This window comes from Hypomesus nipponensis, chromosome 10, assembly GCF_054491055.1.
Source record: "Hypomesus nipponensis isolate SF chromosome 10, ASM5449105v1, whole genome shotgun sequence".
Lineage (NCBI taxonomy): Eukaryota > Metazoa > Chordata > Actinopteri > Osmeriformes > Osmeridae > Hypomesus > Hypomesus nipponensis.
In genome coordinates this window covers 2,489,228-2,508,933 of record NC_140370.1, presented here as the reverse complement: position 1 = coordinate 2,508,933, position 19,706 = coordinate 2,489,228, and the positions used below count along the sequence as shown (strand labels likewise).

Genomic DNA, 19,706 nt, shown 5'->3' with positions numbered 1-19,706 from the left:
ACGTTTCTACCCTTCTACGCCAGCATTATGTACATTTAATAGCATAAATTGAATACCAATACATGTGTATGTATAGGGTGGACAGGTCTGAAAACAGAATAGTCCATGGTAGGTGAGGGATTATTATGTTTTATTTTTTCATTTATTTCATTGACTTAAACAATAAGAATAATATTTCCTATCTTAAAAAAGGATTCGATGGTTCTTTTGATGTTGATACATAGTTGATACATTGTTTTTAGTACTTGTCTTTTGTAGGCTAGGAATGTGAACCTTTGGTCCTTTTTCAGGACAGCTGTTTCTGGATCAGAAGGCTGTTGTTTTCGACCTGTCTGAGTAACCCACCCTACGCACAGGCTAACTGCATTAAAATTGCATGCCTTTGAACCTATACATTAGTATGAAGAGCCATGCCATGTGAAATACTTTGAACCTGCTACACAAAATACATTCCATGTGAAATACTTTGAACCTGCTACACAAAATACATTTTGTGTAGCAATAATCATGATCATACTGGGGGGGGTATATTTCCTCAGAATGCGATGTCGTGGAGCAAGAATGTTGGTTCGCGTTTGAATGACGAATTTTAAGGATTTTAAATTCAGCAATGCAAAACTCTAGCGATGTCGCTAGATTATACAAGTCAGATGTGGAGGCCTCCTTTCATATTTAATAATTTCTAACAGTACCGCTATCAATATATGATTATTGCTAGGTTTTAGATAATTGTCAAGTACAGCTCTTTTACAGTTGTTAGTTCTTCTGTCTTGAGTTGATACACACCCACAGAGACCCGACCTGACTTTGTGATCCCCCCACATATTTATTTTCACTTTGTAGGTATCCTCCAGCCAAGGCCAGCATTTGACTTATGCATTGAGTGCTGTATCAAAGGCTCTGTAGTAGTGGTGAGTATTATTCACTTGCTTTTGTTGGTGTACTGGATGTGTTAAAACAAGAGTTAATTACTTTCTCTGCATGATGATGATGATGATGATATTTCAAAAATATTGCGAGCAAAGATAATTGCAGTAATTCCTACTTTAAGGTTCTAATGTTCATTTTTTGTTGAAACTATTTGAGGCGTTTCTAATATTTAGCCTCTGTATAACACACAATAATTTATTTATAATAATGTATTACATTTTCTAAAATTGCTGTTTTTTTTGGATGATGTTTTAACAATTACTGAACAATACAACTTTCATGATGGTAGAATTTATTAGTTGCTGGGTTAGACTGAAAGGGTCCTACACTGACAAGCTTCTGCATTTTAAATTATAGTAAAGATTTGCTCTATTTCTGTTAGTTGTGTGTGTGTGAGCTGACCTTCCATTTGTTTATCTCTCTTTCTCCAGTGAATGTGGCAGTGTAAAGTGTGCTCGGTAGCTGTTTCAAGTAGGTCTGAACTACTTAACCATTACAAACTCAAACACCCACATTTTGGATGCACCCAGCGCTATCCATGTACATATACTAAATGTCCCTGTACATTTAAGACATGGAATGCTTTAATCATACATCAAAGTAGAGTACATTCCACACAAGATGATCAGACACAAAAAGAGCTGTCTATATTCAGCTGTCACTTATGTGCATGCAAAAGTTTAGCTAATGAAAGGGAGTTTTTCGCTCATATCAATACACATCTGAAGAGAAATGAAAATGTCTGTTGCATGTTTGTTGGCTGTAGTTTTCAAACCATTATTTATGGAACCTTTAAGTCTCATAAGAGTCGCCGACACACACCTCACACTTTAGCAGATTTTTTACCAGGTATTGTGAGAACAACTGCAGTAGTATCTCCACCTTTAGACGATACGATTCCTGATAGCCAGGAAGAGGAGTGTGTGGAAGAGGAAGTTCCTGATTCATCACAACATCAACACAAGGTACTTCCAAGTGCCATTGAGCAGCGGCTTGCAGCTACCTTACTAAAGTTGGAATATTTAGTCCACGTGCCAGCTATAGCAATTGATGAATTTTTACAAGAACTTTACTTCTTGATAAACTCAGCATCAGTCACACTATCTAGAGGTGTTGTGACTGATATCCTTAAGCATCACAACCTACAAGTTGATGACTCTATAGTAACGGAAATCACCACAGCAGTGAGCTCATCTAACCCCGTTTCAAAATCAATTGAAAAAGGCGGCCCTCTCAGTACTTCATATCAACGTAAACAATATTTTAAGAAAACATTCTGTGTTGTGGAACCAGTTACTTACATACTTGATCAAAAAAAGAAACACACGTTTCAGTATATTCCACTGTTGAAATCCTTGCAGCAAGTTTTAAATAGTAAGACCATTCTTGATAAGGTTATTGAAAATCATAGAGGACAGCAGGACATACAACTTGACCCATCTCTTGAATTCAGGTCCCCTGAAGATGGTTTGCATTATAAGGAAAACGGCTTCCTAAATACAGAGGAGTCACAGATATCATTGCGTCTGTATGTGGATGATTTTGAGACCTGCAATCCCCTAGGCACCTCTCGGAAAAAACACAAGCTTTGTGGTGTTTATTGGGTACTAGGTAACCTGCCACCAGGCTCCAACTCATCTTTATCATCCATTTATCTTGCAGTACTTTGTAAAAGTGTTGATGTCAAAACGTATGGTTATGACACAGTCTTGGAACCCCTTCTTCAAGATCTTAAAATTCTTGAGGACCATGGTGTGTATGTGCCTTTATTAGGTACATCTCTTAAAGGTAAAGTACTGAGTATTGTAGCTGACAACTTGGGAGCGCATGGTATTGCAGGCTTCATAGAAAGTTTTTCTGGTGACTACATCTGTCGCTTTTGCACAGGCAAGAGTTGTGATATCAGGAGTCACTGTGTTGCCTCTGGCTCTTTCAGCCTTAGAACTAGAGAGGACCATGCAGATCATGTAAAATCATCTTCTGATAATGGTAAACATTGCTTTGGAGTTAAGAGAGAGTGCTTTTTTACCAAAACTCTTTCTCATTTTCATGTTATCTCTGGTTTTCCGCCTGATGTTGCACATGATATATTTGAGGGTATTGTGCCTGTTGAGCTGGCCTACTGCTTGGCGTCAATGATATCAAAGAAGTTATTTACATTAGATGAACTGAATAAAGCTATACTGACTTTCCCCTACAAATGGTCAGACAAAACAAACAAGCCACATATTGTACCTCAGAGCTTCTTGGGTCGGAAAACTATTGGTGGTAACGCTCATGAAAACTGGAGCTTATTGAGGTTGCTACCATTTGTGATAGGACCTCTTGTCCCAGAAAATGACCCAGCATGGCTTGTGTTGATGGATTTAAAAGATATTGTGCAGTTAGTTGTTGCTCCTGTGCATACAGATGAAACCATCTCATACCTCGAAAGCAAAATCGTTGAGCACAGACAGAGATATCAAGAGCTGTTCCCTGGTGTCAGAGTTCTACCCAAACACCACTATCTTGAACACTACCCGCAGTTGATAAGGTGTTTTGGTCCTCTAGTTACAGTTTGGACGATGCGATTTGAAGCCAAACATAGTTTCTTTAAGAACATTGTTAAACACACAAATTGCTTTAAGAATGTACCACTGACTCTGGCTTCAAAACATCAAATGATGATTGCATTCCACATTCACTCGCCATCTTATGGTACAGTTAGCCTAGATGTATCTGATGTCTCAACAGTTCCACTTGATGTACTGAAGGAGGAAGTAGCTGAGGCCATAAAGCTAAAATGCCCCAGCACACCTGAAGTGCATCTTGCTAAGAATGCATCAAGTAATGGCATAGCCTACAGCAGTGGTATGATAGTTGCCCATGGATCAGCAGGTGGTTTACCAGAGTTTGTTGAAATCCTTCAGATGTGTGTGATAAATGACAGCTTGTACCTCATTGTGAAAGTGTTGTGTGGCTGGTATACTGAACACTACAGAGCCTTTGAGCTAAGCCCGTCACCAACTACAGAAGTCAAACTTGTGGCACTCGGTGAACTCACTGACCCCTATCCACTGGCCTGTTACACAGTTGGATCAACCCGTAGGGTGACCTTAAAAAGGCATATCATCATAAAAGGTTGGTTAACCACCAAATAGGGTGATTAATATAAGGGCTGAACAATTCATCACAAGATGTATTTCAGCCCTAAGTAATTACTGTTTGGTACACACAGGTTTGGTAATGTGGAGGGTATCATCACATCTATTTTCTCTCCACACTATGGCTGAACGATAAGTATTAATTTTGTATTTCTCATTGTCACTTTTCTTCTCTTCACAGACTGAGACGTAGAAAAGATGAATGCCCCAGCATTTCTCAAAGTCATCCTAGGTGACAACAGCAGCCAAAGGATGACTTTCCAACATGGACTTCCTGTATCTGTTAATGAACTTGTTAGTGAAGTACAAAGACAGTGTGGACTCGACTTTGACTACAGACTTCAGTTTATGGATGCACTATTTGGAAATGAGTTTATGAACCTCACGTCAATGGATGAAGTACAGGATAGAGGGACAATCCGAGTAGTACCATATGCCTCAACTCCTAATACCACTTCCACCTCAGCTGCCCATCAGTCGCTTGATGATTCCTCATCCCTGTCCAGTGGATGTGTTGACACAGACATACTCTCCTCACCTTGGTCAGAGTCACCGAGCTCTCGGTCATCTTGGCCAAGCATCTTTCTTGTTCCTCAGTTTAGTTATGATGCAGAGTTGAAACTGGAGCAGGGCAATGCAGCTTACAGGGAAAAGGGTACAATGCTTTTTCCAGATCCGAAACTGAAGTCGAACATTCTTGAGGGCCTAGTGCAAGAAATTGTTAGGTACAAACTTTATGTCACTGACAAAGACTTCAACACAGTTGGAGAGGCCCTAATCTCAAAGTACCTATGCCTGACTGAGAAAGGGTCCCTTTCTGGATATGCAGTATGGAAATGCAGCTTGAAGAACAAACTTGCAATCTATCGCACTCACCTGAGAAAGCTTGGGTGTACTGAGGTGACAAACTCTCTCAAGTCCAAACCAGAGGGCAAATCGAGCCCTGCTTTCGGCATTAAAAAACCAAGAAGGTCTGAAGTGAACTACTGCCCTCCGTATCTGTAATGTTTCCGTGTGTCAATTGTTGTTTGTTCAATAACGAGACAGTAGGATTGATTTGGATGCTTTACTGACGGACATTACTTGCATGCATCTGCTTCATACCTCCGGCGGGACTGTACTAACCTTGTCCACTAGTGGGTGCTTACGTCACTACGCAGACAGCGTATCTCAACAGCACATCACTCATCTTTTTTTTTTTTTTTACAACCTGTCTATCAATGGACATAAACACAATTCCATATATGATCAAACTATTCTGGCAAACAGAGAATTATTGCCTTGAAAACATAAGTGGGGACACTCAAAACATCAGCACCACATTTCACATTGCATACACTTGGATGTATAGAACATATCGTATGCATTCATAAACATAAACTGGCTTAACAAGATATTGAAAGGATATGTTCTCTGTGCATATCTCCATAAACTGTAGTCAGTCTATTCATAGTCACGCAAATAGGTTGGAGGGTGCCTATGTTGCCTGACTGGATATCTAGGCTGTGTTGGTGCTGGTTCAGGTTTATCCTTTCCATCATCAGGATCAGGATCCAGGTCGTAGTCGGGTGGTGGCAGTTGGTCTTGCTGCGTCATGGGATGGATCTTCTTGAAGAACGAGCTGTTCCTGGTGATGGTATAGCCATTCCCTTCTGCTGTCACCATGGAGCCTTTCACATTGATGACGGTGAGTGGTTCCTTGCTGTACGGTGTTGTCAGCTTGTTCTGTCTCACTTGACGACAAAGCACATTGTCACCTGGCTTGATATGAGATGTTACTGCGCGTCGTCGCTCATCAGAACGGATCTTCATTTTAGCTTTTGCCTCAGTGTCCCTTTTACGCACTTCTTTGTCAGCACTTATGACTGTTGAGTAGGCTGATGGTATCTTAGTGTTCAGACGTCGTTGGAACATCAACTCGGCAGGAAATCTTCCTGTCGTGCAGTGTGGTGTAGCTCTTTACTCACGTAAGAAGATGTTAATTTGTTGCTTCCATGGGATACCTTGCATTGGGGCGATACGAATCACTTTCCCAATTGTACGCATTAATCTTTCTGCTGTTGCATTGGCCTGTGGCCAGAGGGGTGTTATTTTTCTGTGATGGAATCCCATGTGTTGAGCAAACTGGGAAAACTGGGAACCATTGAATGGTGGTCCATTGTCTGTCTTCACAACGTGTGGTATCCCGAACATTGAGAAGATGTGTGGTATCACGACACTGGATGAAATGGAGTGCGGAATATCCACTACTGGATAACGTGTGTAGTCATCTACAATCACCATCAGATATTCCCCAGATGGGATAGGTCCATAGAAATCTGGACTTACTGAATGCCATGGTGATTCAGGTAGATTGGACATTTTTAGTGGCTCAGTCCTGGTGACTGGAGTGTTGGCCTGACAGGCTACACAGTTTCTGATAAGTGCCTCTGCACGCTGATCAATGCCTGGAAACCACACTTTCTCTCTGAGCAGGACCTTTGTCTTGGCAATGCCTTGATGGCCTTCATGGGCAAGTTCCAGGACATGGTGTTGCAGAGATGAGGGTATCACAATCCTACAGCCTCTGAGTATTAAGTCTTAACTTGCTGACAGTGTGAGTTCATTTTTGACATGTTTGTATTGCTGAAGTGTAGCAACTTTTGGTGCATTGTCAGTAATGGTGTGCCACGAATTGTTCTTAATGTGTGCACTGACCTGTTGCAGAGTGCCGTCTTTCAGTGTCTCTGCTTTGATGTGGTCAAGAATCATTGCCTTCGGTGTAGCCAGCAGTGATATGAAGTTGACATATTCTTCTGCAATCTTGGAGGCTCTTGTGCTCCCGGATGTCTGAATCGGTATTGGATGTCGAGACATGTAATCAGCAGAGTTGTCTGTTCCCTTTCTGTACACAATCTTGAAGTCGTATGGTTGGAGTCGGAGTCCCCATTGCTCTATCCAAGCAGGTGGCTTTGACTTTGGGTTATTCCATATCAGCTCCAATGGCTTGTGGTCAATCACAAGAGTAAACTCATTACCGTAGAGGTATAGGTGGAAGTGCTCACAGCTCCAGATGATCGCTAGGGCCTCGCGCTCTGTCTGGGAGTAGCGCCTTTCAACATCTGTCAGTGCCCGACTGGCATACGCTATGATATGCTTCTCTCCCTTGTCTGTTTGACAAAGAATCGCACCCAAACCATATGGGCTGGCATCCACAACGAGTTCTGTGTCCTTTTTCGGGTCAAAATAGGACATGGTAGTGTCGCTGGTGAGACGCTCCTTGAGTGTCTGTAGTGCAGCTGAATGCTCAGCACCCCAATTCCAAGGTGCTCCTTTCTTGGTGAGCTCCCTGAGTGGTGCAGTGATGGTGGAGAAGTCTTTAATAAATCTGGAGCAATAGTTGCCATACCGAGAAGGCTTCTGATTTCGGCAGGGTCTTTGGGATCTGATGCTTTATGTATGGCTGCCACTTTGCGAGGATCAGCTGAGATGCCATCAGCTGAAAAGATAAAGCCAAAGAATTCCAGTCGTTGCTTGTTAAGCTCGCACTTGTTGCGATTCAATGTGAGGCCACATTCTTTTAGTCTGGAAAAGACTGCTCGCAAGGCCTCGTCATGGGCTTTTTGTGATGAGCCATACACAATGATGTCATCGCTTAAATTCTTGACACCAGGGATGCCGTGCAATACCTGGCAAATGGTGTTCTGGAAGACCTCAGCAGCTAATGATATGCCGAAACTCTGTCTTTTATACCGTCTCAGGCCCAGGTGAGTTGTAAAGGTTGTAATGTATCGGCTATCCGGATGCAGCTCTAGCTGATGGTAGCCTTTGTTGAGATCTAGTTTTGAAAATACCCGTGCACCGTTTAGCTCATTGATCACATCGTCCATTGTGGGCGTGAGGTGACGTTCACGTTGTATTGCCACATGTGCTTGACGCATGTCAACACAGATCCGTACTTGATCGGGGTCCTTAGGCTTCGGCGGGGTAACAATTGGAGAAACCCAGGGTGTTGGCCCGGTCACTCGTTGAATTATGTCGTCTTCTTCCAGCTTTCGTAGTTCTTCTTCGACCTTCTGTCGGACGTGGAACGGAACCCTTCTGTGTGGTTGACACGTTGGCTGTACCTCAGGATTGATGTGTAGCTTCACACGGAAATCTTTGAGCTTGCCTATACCAGTGAACAGTTCAGGATAACTGTCAATCAACTCGTCTGAGACACTCCTAATGGTGGGGTCCACTGCATTGATAATCTGTAGTAGGCCAAGCTTGCTAGCTGTGTCATAGCTCAAAAGAGTGTCCACTGCCCTTCAGCACATAGAAAGTTGCCTGTGTGTTTCTGTCCTTTGCTTTCACAGAGCACTCAACAACACCCATAATAGGCAAAGCATGTTTGGATCCATATGAAAATATTTTGGTATTGGCAACCTTCATTTCTGGCTGTGGCCAGAGCATATTGTAAATGTTTTCACTGATTATGTTGACTGCTGCTCCGGAGTCGACCAACACTTCAACTTGCATGTCATTGAGCAGTATAGATGTTCTGGGGTATTTGGGGCAGGCTTCACCATTAACTGAAAACACATACTGATCATCACTGCTTGATGAGTCCCTTGTGTACCACACTCTGATGCAGTCACTCGATTTACACGTCTTGTGCTTTTCTGTTGTCCATATGTGGTGTCTTTGTTATGATCATGACGTACCTTTCTGTCTTGAGCTGATTTCCTTTGGTTTGAGCGGCACACCTTTGCGAAATGGTTTGGTTTTCCACATACATTGCAGTCCTTGCCTTTTGCTGGACAATCTCCTCTGTGAGGATATCTCCCTCCACAGTTTCTGCATTGTGTGTCTTTGTTTGCATTTTTGTTTCCCCTCTGATCATTCATTTGTGGTTTATATTTGTGTTCAATTGCGTTGACAGCAGTGGATGTACCTTGTTCCATGCCCTCTGCCTGCTGCTCTGATATTTCTAGCGTTCTCCCAAAATTCAGCAGAGTTTCCAGCGTCATTTCAGGTTCTCTTAGCCCTTTCCGGCGGAGTCTTGAGGAAGTGCAGCTTTGGATGAGCTGGGCTTTTATCTCACTATCCACATCGGTAAACTCACAGTCTCTGGAAAGCATGCGTAACCTCGTGTGATATGTGTCCAGATTTTCTCCTTGTTCCTGTGCGGCTTTTCTAAACTTGTACACAAGATATTGAGTGTTTTTCTTTGGGGTGAAGTATCCATTCAGTTTCGTTTTTGTTGTTTCAAAGTCATCATCTTCACAGGCAAGCGTGTCGTATATGTCATGAACACGTTCCCCAGCTAAGTGCAAAAGCAGCGCCCTTTTCCTTCCAACATTCACAATGTTCATTGCAACTAGAAAGTTTTCAAAGCGTTGGATCCACTTACTCCATCTCGTTCCGACTGAAGTTGGATCAATCTCCGTATCGAATGGCAGAATAACAGCATGGCTTATGGCGGAGTTCATCATTTTTACGTTGCTAGTTTCTTAACATCCACTGTACGTTATTGACTGGTTGGCTAGCCTTTAGCTTTCAAACTCACGTTGCGAGTTGACTGTTCGGCATCGGTTTTTCTCCTTTCCTTTTTAAATATTCTCCATGCGAATATCCATTTGAATCCTCATCGCCACTGTAATGTTTCCGTGTGTCAATTGTTGTTTGTTCAATAACGAGACAGTAGGATTGATTTGGATGCTTTACTGACGGACATTACTTGCATGCATCTGCTTCATACCTCCGGCGGGACTGTACTGACCTTGTCCACTAGTGGGTGCTTACGTCACTACGCAGACAGCGTATCTCAACATCCCAGTATCCTATCTGAGAATCTGAGAAGAGTCTTGAGAGTGTGAGAGTGGAGCTTGTTTCAGATGTGAAGAAGAACAACAACAGGGAGGTGATAAGGGTGAAGATGCAGAAGACGTTTGCTCATAGAAGAAACAAAGTGGTTAGCGGCACACCAATGATACAAGACTTTCAGACAAGATGGCCAGGACTTTTTGAAGTAAGCGAGGTATGTGATTTAAGGATATACTCACAGACATGATAAATAGGGGTTGGGTGGATCAATTCGCTCGATCGATTGACAAATTTCCCAACTCAATTTTTTATATAGAATAAAATCCCAATGCATCAAAACATTGAAATGTATTGTTTTTCTTGCAGGAAGTTTGTGATATTTATAGGGAGTTTTGCAGTTTAGTGAACTCGTCATAAAATTCCTACCCCTAATAATGAAGAAACGAGAGTTAAAGCTGTCTATAATTGATCATCCAAGTTCCATTTTCAACATTCTAATTTTCAGATAAATGCTGAGTTCAAGCGCATCACCACAATGCCACTGCAGTCTAGATTTCTCTCGCAATTAGACATGCATACTGAGAAGCTGATCAAACTGTTTAAAAACAGAGGAGGACAAATAAGCAGACGCCTTGAGTGCATCATGGCACCCATGGTTGAAGTAAGTTCACTCTCTTGGGGGGTAACATTTGATTGAAAGAAACAACAGGGCTCTAGTAAAACAACTTGTGTTTTTCTGCCTTGAATAGGATGATGTTGATTTGGGACGAGAATGTGTCATGAAGGCACTCTGCGTGTACCTCAATGAAGACCCAGAAAATCTTGTAAGAGAGTATTTGGTGAGTATTATTGCTTAAATGTATAGTATGTCGATGTTATCTTTCATATTTTGTAGAAGTTCTAAAAATGTAACTTATTTGTCAAATTATATAGTAGTGATTTTTACATAGAAATTAGCATTTTTGTTTTATTTTTACCTCACTGTACACGCATGGCATATAGTGTAATCTCAGTTTGTTTCATTCTGTGTATTTTACAGGCAGCAGATGAGTCCCTCATCCAAGAATCCCTTGAGGAGACCACTATAGGAATATACGTCTTCAAACGAAGGGATGCCAGTGATAAACCAGATGACATTGGAATCGTCCTCGAGGGCCAGGTTGTGTTGCAGGAGATGGACAATGTTGCTTTAGCTGCAGCCATGTTGTTCGGCCTTATCTACGCGTTGAACCTGAACTACCCTCGTGAACTCAAATACACCTTCGAGGTGCTTCAAAAGGTGGTCATGGAGCTTGAAGGTAACACACTCTCCAAGGCCCAAGTCCTTAAAAACAGACTTCATCAGTGAACCGTTGACGCTGACTGCGGTGAATCCTTTTCCCTCTTTTTGTAAGTAATGTTCAGTATTGGTTCATAAAAATGGCTATCCAGCTTGATTGCTTGTAAGACTACATTTTTCATCTACCTCTTCCAGTTGTTTGACTTTTGGGGTGGGTGGGAGGATTTTTGTTTTCTGTTATTTTATGGAACTGAAATGCAATGTCCCCCCTATCGTTTGGGGGTGATTTTTCTTTACTGTGAACGCTGACCATTGGAAACGAGCCATTACTATTGTTTGTGTACTTGCACACATTTTGGATCATTTACATATCTACATATACATACATTTTACAAACATACACACATACATTTACATACATACACACACACATACTCATAAACATACAGCATATTTTCAACACTGTTTTTTTTTTTTTTACTACCTCAAAGGTGTCGTGTACTGCAGTGTGTATCACCACACCATTACAGCTTGTAGATATTTAGTGTTTCAATAAATTTAACTTAATTTTTCCACTGAGTTGTCAACGTGATTTACTGTACATATAGATGACCCAGGTGGTACACGGCAAAATGTATTTGAGTAGCTATTAATGTTTATCATGCACCGTCTTGAATTAATAAATTAAGATATGTTGGTCTATACCCACATGTGCTTTTTCAAATGTTAGTAAAAGGGGGCGGGGGGGGGGTTAAATTATAAATCAGGAAGTAATTTTAACATTATACCAATTCTCAAGTGTCCAATTTACCTGGGAAAGTTAGGTCAACCTCACATTAAAAAGTTATGTTGGTAAACTGATGATAATTGAATATCCTAAACATTAAAGAAAAGCATTAATTTGACATAAAAATCATGTTAATCTAGCAAATGAGAATCTAATATGCTGAACATAAAATAAATACATTAATTCATATACAAAAGTCATGTTGGTTTAACAAATAATAATTTAATGTACAGAACATGAATATAGTATTTTGTGTTAACATAACTTTAATATGTGCAACCGACGTCCATATTATTTTTATGTAAATCCAACATACTTTTTTTTTCAGTGTAGGGCACCAAGACCTGAGGGGGCACCAAAAAATTGCTAACTGAAAAATCATCATAGTTATTATAATTATAATCCCGATATTATTTCAGTAGGCCTATATAAATATTACGCACCTTTTAGGCATGTTTATCACAAAACAGGCAAAACAAGAGATATATTTAATTGCTCAAAAAACATTACGATGGTGCCTCCCCCCAGAAAAAGAAATAAACTTCAAGATGATGCCCGTGCATCACTTTCATGTAAGTCCATGTTTAATTATTGTTAAATACGGGAAATGTGCTGCTAACTTATAGTTAGCCTATGCATACACCTCGAACTAGCTGACGTTATTGCTAATTTTAGCACACTCAAATATGTTAGGTGCAAACTAAATTTAGATTTGACTGTTAAACATTATCTATGCATTTGAAATAACCAGGTAGATGTTAGTTTACTGTACATTCTATGATGCTTTTATATTCGATTGATCAAATCGTTTTTAAATGAGTAATAAAGGTGGAGAGCTCCTTGGCTGCATGCTTTCAGTTTTAAATGTTTATAATTAATTTGGAAAACCATGCTAAGAAAAACAGACTGGTCGAAAGATTGCAGACGCTAGGGATAGATTTAAAACAAGCAAAAGTTAAATGTTCTACTACACTAACAACTTTCAAAACATGTTTCCACTGTGGCGATTTCTTTAAGACTGCCCCTAATATTTCCAAAAATTTATGGTCAAATATTTACTATTGTGTTAACATTTTAAATGCGATAGAACACGTTCATATCGAAGATGAGTTTGTTCAGAATCAGCTACATATATTAGTAGGTAGGAATGGGCGATTTAAACGATATGCAATATAAACTATGCAAAATTGGCCTACGATAGAGATCGCGATAATGCATTTAGGACGCAATCTACCCGTGAAATTTAGAGCCATGAGCTGCAACGCATCATCGTATTAATCATCTTGAGTAGCTATGGCTGAATGAATGGGAGTCTATGGAGCTAAAGATTACTGTTTCATATTTTTAAGTCCCTCAATATTCAATACCCTTGTATTATCTGGTTTGACTGACACCATTTCACAAGAGTGCTGTTCTGAAGATGCCTTAACATAAAGGTGGTGAAAAAGACCGGTGCAACATCCATTATTTGGATTTGTTTCGGATTTAAGCCGTCCGACTTCTGTGTAAAACTAGCTGTTTTACACAGAACATTACACGTAACTTTAAAAATATATATATATATGTAATACATCCTCTCCTACTCTTTCTTTAAAGGCTAATAAATCTATCTCTTTCTCTCCCTGACCCTGTTTTTCTGCTTGAGCAGCACTGGTTGAAACCTCAAAATATTGTGAACAATTTCTGCATATGCTGGTAGCAACGCTAGTGCTAAATAAGTATTTGGTCGGCTCCATGATGCCGGGTAAGTAGGGCTTGTGAGACTGCTCACCAAAAGAACAATGGGGAACCCGCTTGTTTAGCAGATGAGGACATGTTCGTAGGTACCTAGCGAAAAGTCATCAACTATCCTAGACTTGTAGCTAGGGCTGCAACAATTAATCGATTAAAATCGATTATTAAAAGAGTTGGCAACACATTTCATAATCGATTCATTGTGTCGCGCGATTATTACGCCACTCAATAAGTCGCGGAGATGTTTGAGTATTAAAAAAAAAGTTTAGTTGAGCGTGGAGCAGAGCGGAGGTAGAGGAAAGACCATTGGAGAGACGTTGAGTAATATTGTTCTTAAACACATGGTGAAGGCAGAGAAACAGTACAACCTAAGTCATCCAAGGTGTGGGAGCATTTCACACTAAATACATCGAAAAAGTGCGTTAATTGACCGAGGTGAAGTTATTTTCATATTTGACATTCGTCTCACATTTGGAAGACGTTTTTCTTTGCAGCGTCGCGTTAGGGACCAGGTGAAAACTACCCATACCATTTTGAAAAATAAAATAACCTCAAACTGTCACCAGAGTATCTTAACAATGTCTGGTATACTTCCACAGCCTTTACTTTTTCAATTAAGTTTCAAATAAAATTATAGAAATTCACTTATCTTTGAAAATAGCTTAATCCTCGCAAATGTCTACTTTTTTCACAATTGTGTCAAAAATCTTAATATACACCAGATTATTTAAATAAAGTCTGGCCTACTTCCACAACCTTTCAATTTTCAATAAAGTTTTAAACAAAACTCAAATAAATTGCTTATCTCTGAAAATATCATTACATCCACGCTAATATTAATAACTTTTTCAAAATTGTGCGCCTGTTTGTGGACATTCTGAAGATTTTTTGCACTGTGAATTTGCACTGTCAGTTCTGTTTTTGCATAAAGGGTTGGGAATGAATGCTTTTTTGTTTTTTGCTTTTTTATCCAATTCATCGATTAATCAAAAAAAGCACCATTAGCAGGTCGACTGACTGATTTCCTTCTCATACATTCCCGTAGTGCCTCAGTGCAGAAGCTGAGAAATATATACAGAATATATAAATATATACAGAAGCTGTTTGGACCAATTAAATTGTCAGGGCGGGCTTTAACGTAATCAACCACGTCACCAAAGAGCGCTTGGGTTGAATTTGTTTTCAACTAACAACATACTACGTTGCTCTGATTGGTTGTAGGTATATCCAATTGAGCAAAGAGCCATTTTTTAACGAGTTTGGTTGAAACACGCCCCATACTCACAGACCAACGGAGAGGTATCAGACTCATAGGGTGTTTATTAATCCGAAGAACGCTGAGAAAGCAAGAACGTTCTTTTGAAGAACGTTCTTGCAAGCGTCCTTGCGAGAATGGTCTTACAAGTCCACAAGGGCTTCTGGGAAATCAGAAGCGTTCTCGCAAAGCCCGTTTAAGGAGAGAATGCCCACTCCCTATTAAGCCCCTTTGTACCGAATTTTTCTGCAGTTCCACCAGAGTTCCACTGGGAGTGATCGCGGTCAATGCAAAATGAATGGGAGTCTATGGAGCTAAACGGCTAAATTGGTCTCTTTTGCCTGATTGTCGTTGATAAATCTCAGATTTGATTGTAGTTTTTGCATGTTCAACATGAAATACAAGTCAAAAGTTGAATGAACGAATACTTATGTCCTTTTGATTTCTTACACGGTAAGTCGTTGTCGCCCATAACACGCTAGCATTCTGCTAACGAATGCTGATTGGTTAGTGAAGGACTGACTACGACCAGAGATCCCGCTTGATGGCATCCGAAGCAGAACCATAATGTCAGAGCAGTAGCAACATTAGCAACAACATTAGCAAGCCAAAACTCTTTCTAGCATGTGTATTGACAGGGACAGTCTAACCTGTCAGCTGTGTCGATGCCTCGAGAGAAAAGTGGAAGTAACCAGACCTTACCGTCAAGCAATAGCTCTGGTCGTACGATATGTATGACGTCAATGACATTTTCAAAGGCTTTTTAGAATGGAAAGGCGACAAAAAATCGAACACCCAGCGGTGTGTTTTTTTTTTTTTGCCTCCCCTTTCGAATTCAGAATTCAAATTACTAGACAAAAAATTATATCCTGAGAAAAGTGGATTTTGAGGAGTATAGCTCCATAGACATCCATTCATTCTGCACTCGACTGTTAGCTCCCTCATATGGAACTTGAGTGGAACTGCAACCAGTTCAGAACCCGGAAGTTTCCCGAGAGTGGGAGTTCTCCCTTTATTAGACATTCTCTGGTTCTCGCTGGTCAAGTCACCATCCGATGCATCCTCGATAAAAGGAGCGGATCAGGAACATTTCCGGGTATTTTTGGCGTTCTTGGCGACTTGTGTTCTTTGGATTGGAACCGTACTTGGGCAATGAAAGATGACGTCAAACGAGTTCGCAAGAACACAAGAACGGAAAAAAACAGATCTGAAACAGATAACCAGGCTAAATAGCCTAAATTTCAAACCTATACGTAATAGCATGCCCCATCCAATTTCAGAAAATATGTTTATATATTTAAAACTATTTCTGTAAAAAAACTCACCTTTGAAGTAGCTAATTTCCAGTTGAAATCCATGCATTCAAGACGGTTGAACCCCTGCAAAATCTTTTCTGAAACCCCAGTTTCAGAGGTGTGTGTTCAAAGGGGCATGCGCAAAGTTGTTGCACAGGGGCAGACTGAGGGGCAGGTTTGCTAAGGAAGAATTGTAATATTCTGTGATGACTTGTCTTGATGACGAAAGAATTGCTTACCTTTTGGTCACATTTAACAATTTTGTATTACAAAATTATTGAAGCTCAAATTTGCATTGTGTGTCATACAGCTTTGGTGTGCTGGACAAAGAATGTTTGCTTAATCATGTTACACATCACACATTTATTGCTTTTGTACATGTAAAGAATGAAAGACTTATATTCTTAGCCTTAGGCCTATATTAGAATATAAGAATTATATTCCAAATTCAGTCTTTTATTTATTAAAGCTATGTTCCTGCATATGAGAAAATTGATGACCATGCTGGGGCTGAGCTGCACATGAATTACATACATTTATACATGCTGGGTGCTACATTTATATGTGCTACAGTCTAGGTGTTTTCACTGTTCTTGCATTCCTTGCAAATCAGCATTAATAAAAAGCAGATGAACTGGAGTCTAGCTATCATTGACTCGACGGGCATGGCTGATGTTTGTCAATACCGTAGCTCTAGTGTAGAAAATCCCTGTGCAGTTCGACCCTCAATTACGCATTTGCTCGAACCATTTCACTAAGGACGGTTTTGAAAACCTGGGACAATGTAAAGCAGGATTTGCTTTGAAGCTGTTTCTGAGAAGAGATGCGTTCCAACCTTATGTTCATCACAACCGCAAGCTGTAGGATGATTTTGTCGGTACAGTTATTAGCAATGCTAACGTATCTTGTATCTTATGGAAGCAAATCGTCACCAAAATTCAAATACAAATACATTTCCAGAAATGCATTTGCATTTTCAGAATGTGGCTGCATTATTTGACTCATAAATGAAATTAGCAATCAATCATCCTATTTGCATTTTAATTTTCTTCTTCAAGAGTGCTCAATCTTTCACTTTATTAAAATGAAAAAGAAAGACATATGAGATTTAATTTTCAAAATATGCCCCAACAAACAGATTCCAAAATTCAATTTGAAATGTAAAATTTGAAAATTAAAATGCACATCCAGAAATGCATTTGCATTCTAAGAACGTGGCTGCAAAATCACATTATTTCCTTTTAATTGATTATCAGTCTGAAAAACGTTTTATTCTGAAAAATCTTTCTCTGCGGGCCTTTTCCCCTGAGCAAAAAAGCTCTGCAAAGACTTGTGTTTACTCATTTTTAGCAAGTTTGTGGGCTTTATTTAGCGGTATCATGCGCGTCTCTTCCTCTTGACACATAATAAGTGATAGTTACTCTATCTGTGTTTTGTATGAAGGCTATCCTGAGATCGCCACGAAAGCACTGAAAACCCTGCTTCCATTTCCAACATCAAGGGGGATTTTCTGCCGTGACAGCAATCAAACAAAATAATGGAATAGGCCTAAACTGGATATTGTGGAAGAAGTTATTCTTTTCTGTGTGAGAGCCGAGAGAGACATGATTGAGACCTAAGACTGGGGTTGTGTTGTCATTTATTGTCAGAGGTCTGGTTTTCTCTCCCAATCTGCAGATTGATAATACTTGATAATACTTAATAATACTTATTAAAATCCTGAACTCAAATGAACTTAGTCACTCCGTTTATGAAGAGACGGACAACACACTTCCTTCATCAATATAAGGAACGCACTTCGGGTGTCACTATCGTAGCTTATAGTCACTCACAACAGTGGGACTGACAAATCGAAAGCTAGCCAGTAACAATATAACGATGGAAAACCAGGCTAAGAAACTTAAAGATGGGGCTGAAAAATTAAGAGACAAAAATACATCACATTCACTAGACATGGTTTTGTCAATTGAAAAAAACAAGCTGTTTATTTTACATAAAACTCCCAAAACTATTTTTTGCTCAATTCAACTAAACTATTTTTCTTCGCGCGCTCGCATTAGGTGTGGAAGTCACTAACAAGGATCACATCAAACCCAGAATGTGCATGCATTAGTAGCGCAGCTGTCCAGGGCCTATCTTTCCTCCCAGTCCGTCCCTGCCGGTCCGTGAAAATATGTCCAACATGACAGCGGTTCGTGGCGCAAAAAAGGTTGGGGACCGCTGCTTTAGAGGACACGCATTTCTGGATATGCATTTAAATTGTCAAATTTTACATTTCAAATTGAATTTTTGAATTTATTTCCCGGGGCATATTTTGAAAATTAAATCTCATATGTTTATTGATTTTTCATTTTAATTAAGTGAAAGATTGAGCACTCTTGAAGAAGACAATAAAAATTCAAAGAGGATGATTGATTGGTAATTTTATTTATGAGTCAAATAATGCAACCACATTCTAAAAATGCAAATGCATTTCTGGAAATGCATTAGAATTTTGGTCATGATTTGCTTCCATAGTATCGATCACCTGCCTTTCTCCAGTTCTTTCAAATAAATAATCTAGACAGACATTAGCAATAGTCTAGACTGCTATTCGTTTTCTGGCTATTTTTTCGGAAGCTTCCCTTTTAATGCAGAATACAGCTAGTCTAGCTAAAGTCATTTGCTCAGTATGTTGATGTGTTTAGACACGTATTTAGCATTCAATCAATGCTAGATAAAGGAGACGTTAGCATTGCTAATAGGCTAACTGTTAGCGACAAAATCATACATACAGCTTGCGTTTGTGATGAGCATACAGTATGGTTGGAACAGCACCTCTTTTCAGCAGCAGCAGCTTAGCAAATCCTTCTTTAAATTGTCCAAGGTTTTCATTGAAAACTGTCCTTGGTGAAATTGTTTGAGCAAATGTGTAGATAATTGCTGGTCGAATTCCACAGATCTTCTCATACAGACAAACATGACACAGCTAGTGATGTTACGCTCGATACTGTGCTCACAAAGTGGTATTGACCTTTCGAAACAATTGGTACCGATACACACGTGTCGAGCGTGGCTTCAAATGGGTAAAAACCACGTGATTAGAGTCAAAGTCGAGCAGCTGAGACAAACGGCATTTTATTCAAACGCTTAAAGGGGCGATTGACTGGGTTTTTGGGGTATTTCACACTGTTCCTTACGGTCTCCGAATAGGGAATGTAACATTGGTTGGGTTGAAAATGGCCCGGGTGCTCTTCTATGCCCCCTGATAAATCCTCTGAAATGTTCCCGGGAAAAAACACTAGCTTTTCTCCTTTTATGGTATGCTCATTAATATGTAGATGAGCTGCGCGCTGATTGGTTGGTTTTCAACAAGTGAAGCTGGGGAGCAAAAATGCAACACGGCCAACAGCAGCACTCACTGAAACACCGAAGCTGGAGACTTGAAATAAAAACGCGCAAATAAATCTATTATGTCTACACAACACTGTTTTCAACAGATTGACTACATATCATT

General features: G+C 40.0%; 1 protein-coding gene and 1 long non-coding RNA gene across 2 annotated transcripts; both read left to right on the top strand.

The window, feature by feature from the left end:
- The first annotated feature begins 416 nt into the window (after nt 1-416).
- Nucleotides 417-4,853, top strand: LOC146270814 (uncharacterized). Its single transcript, XR_014767071.1, has 3 exons — nt 417-911; nt 1,362-1,895; nt 4,255-4,853. It is a non-coding gene; the product is annotated as an uncharacterized LOC146270814 (long non-coding RNA).
- Nucleotides 4,854-7,665: 2,812 nt separating this feature from the next.
- On the top strand, nt 7,666-11,574 carry LOC146270813 (uncharacterized). Its single transcript, XM_084706535.1, has 4 exons — nt 7,666-10,074; nt 10,366-10,521; nt 10,610-10,699; nt 10,900-11,574. Exons 1-4 carry the CDS (start codon nt 9,973-9,975, stop codon nt 11,206-11,208), a joined length of 657 nt encoding a protein of 218 aa, XP_084562661.1. The 5' UTR covers nt 7,666-9,972; the 3' UTR covers nt 11,209-11,574.
- Nucleotides 11,575-19,706: the final 8,132 nt, after the last annotated feature.